Source organism: Sphaeroforma arctica (genome assembly GCF_001186125.1).
Source record: "Sphaeroforma arctica JP610 unplaced genomic scaffold supercont1.3805, whole genome shotgun sequence".
NCBI lineage: Eukaryota > Ichthyosporea > Ichthyophonida > Sphaeroforma > Sphaeroforma arctica.
In genome coordinates this window covers 1-1,395 of record NW_014036753.1, presented here as the reverse complement: position 1 = coordinate 1,395, position 1,395 = coordinate 1, and the positions used below count along the sequence as shown (strand labels likewise).

Genomic DNA, 1,395 nt, shown 5'->3' with positions numbered 1-1,395 from the left:
TAAGGTGTACATCTATAAAACCCAAGTTTTTAAGTAATTTTTATAATACCCAAGTTTAAGGTGTACATTTATATTAACCAAGTTTTAAGTACTATTACTAATACCCCAGTTTACGATGCACATTTGCACTACTCTAGTGTCCATTTTTTTCATACTCGGGTTCACATTTGTACTACTCTAGTGCCCATTTTTCATACTCAGGTGCACATTTGTACCCCTCTGGTGTCCATTTTTCATACTCAGGTGCACATTTGTACTACTGACTCGCTCACAGGAATTGCTGCAGCTCAAAGCATACCCGCACTTCATGGAGAAGGGAAACAAGAACGAGTACAAAAGCCGCAAGGTCTTGGGCCGAATTTACGACAGAGTTTGCGACATGCGCCATCCCCGAGTGAAGGACATGTCTGTGACGGTGTATCCAGGTACGTAGTAGCCAGCCTTTGCGTCGCCTCTCTCACTCTTCGTATGCGCTTTCTAGCCACACACCGTCTGTGTTCATTTCTGTTGTGTTTAATTGAGTCAGTTGAGTTTAGTCTCATTCTTCTAATGCCCTTTGTAGCCACACACCGTCTGTGTTCATTTCTGTTGCGTTTAATTCAGTCAGTTGAGTTTAGTCTCACTCTGCTATTGCACTTTGTAGCCACACTCCGTCTGTGTTCATTTCTGTTGTGTTTAATTCAGTCAGTTGAGTTTAGTCTCATTCTGCTACTGCCCTTTGCGCACTGTCTGTGTTCGTTTCTGTTGTGTTTAATTCGGTCAGTTGGGTTTAGTCTCATTCTGCTAATGCCCTTTGTAGCCAAACACCGTCTGTGTCCATTTCTGTTGTGTTTAATTCAGTCAGTTGAGTTTACGTGTATATCGAGAATAGGTTTGTGAGTGCTATCGACGTTCCAGGCGCTTCAATGGTTGCTAGTTTGTAATTTCATAGCAGCACCAGCACGGTGCGAATGTTTATAGTTGAGTGATAGTGTGATCATTTATATGTCACTAGTGCGATCATTTTGCTCAGATAGGCAGTTAGTCCGTTCCTCTTTGTCGATGTCTACGGTATTCACATCCGTTTGCGCTGACTGTGGTGTGCGTTACTTGCCAACTTAACGTTTATTCTATTTGCCAACCTAACGTTTAGTTCGCCTACAACCAATTCATGAACATCAAATCATGCGCTCGGCAGATCCAGACCTACTGATTCCGCACAGAGACGACTTCAAGGTACACCTGGCTTACACTCTTGCCAGTCTTACTGTCTGAGATCATATCAATGGAAGTGTATGTGTGTGCATGCCTCTGTGTGTGTGTGTGTATGCATGTGTGTGTATGTGTGTGTGTGTGTGTGTGTGTGTGTGTGTGTGTGTGTGTGTGTGTGTGTGTGTGTGTGTGTGTGTGTGTGTG

The 1,395-nt window shown here is 43.4% G+C and overlaps 1 protein-coding gene across 1 annotated transcript; it reads left to right on the top strand.

Annotated features, from left to right (window-relative positions):
• Positions 1-274: 274 nt before the first annotated feature.
• SARC_13836 (hypothetical protein) lies at positions 275-1,254 on the top strand (the record flags this gene model as incomplete). Its single annotated transcript, XM_014292032.1, has 2 exons — positions 275-425; positions 1,133-1,254. Coding segments are annotated over 2 exons (273 nt in total), but the record flags the coding sequence as incomplete, so codon positions are not given.
• Between the last annotated feature and the right edge of the window lie 141 nt (positions 1,255-1,395).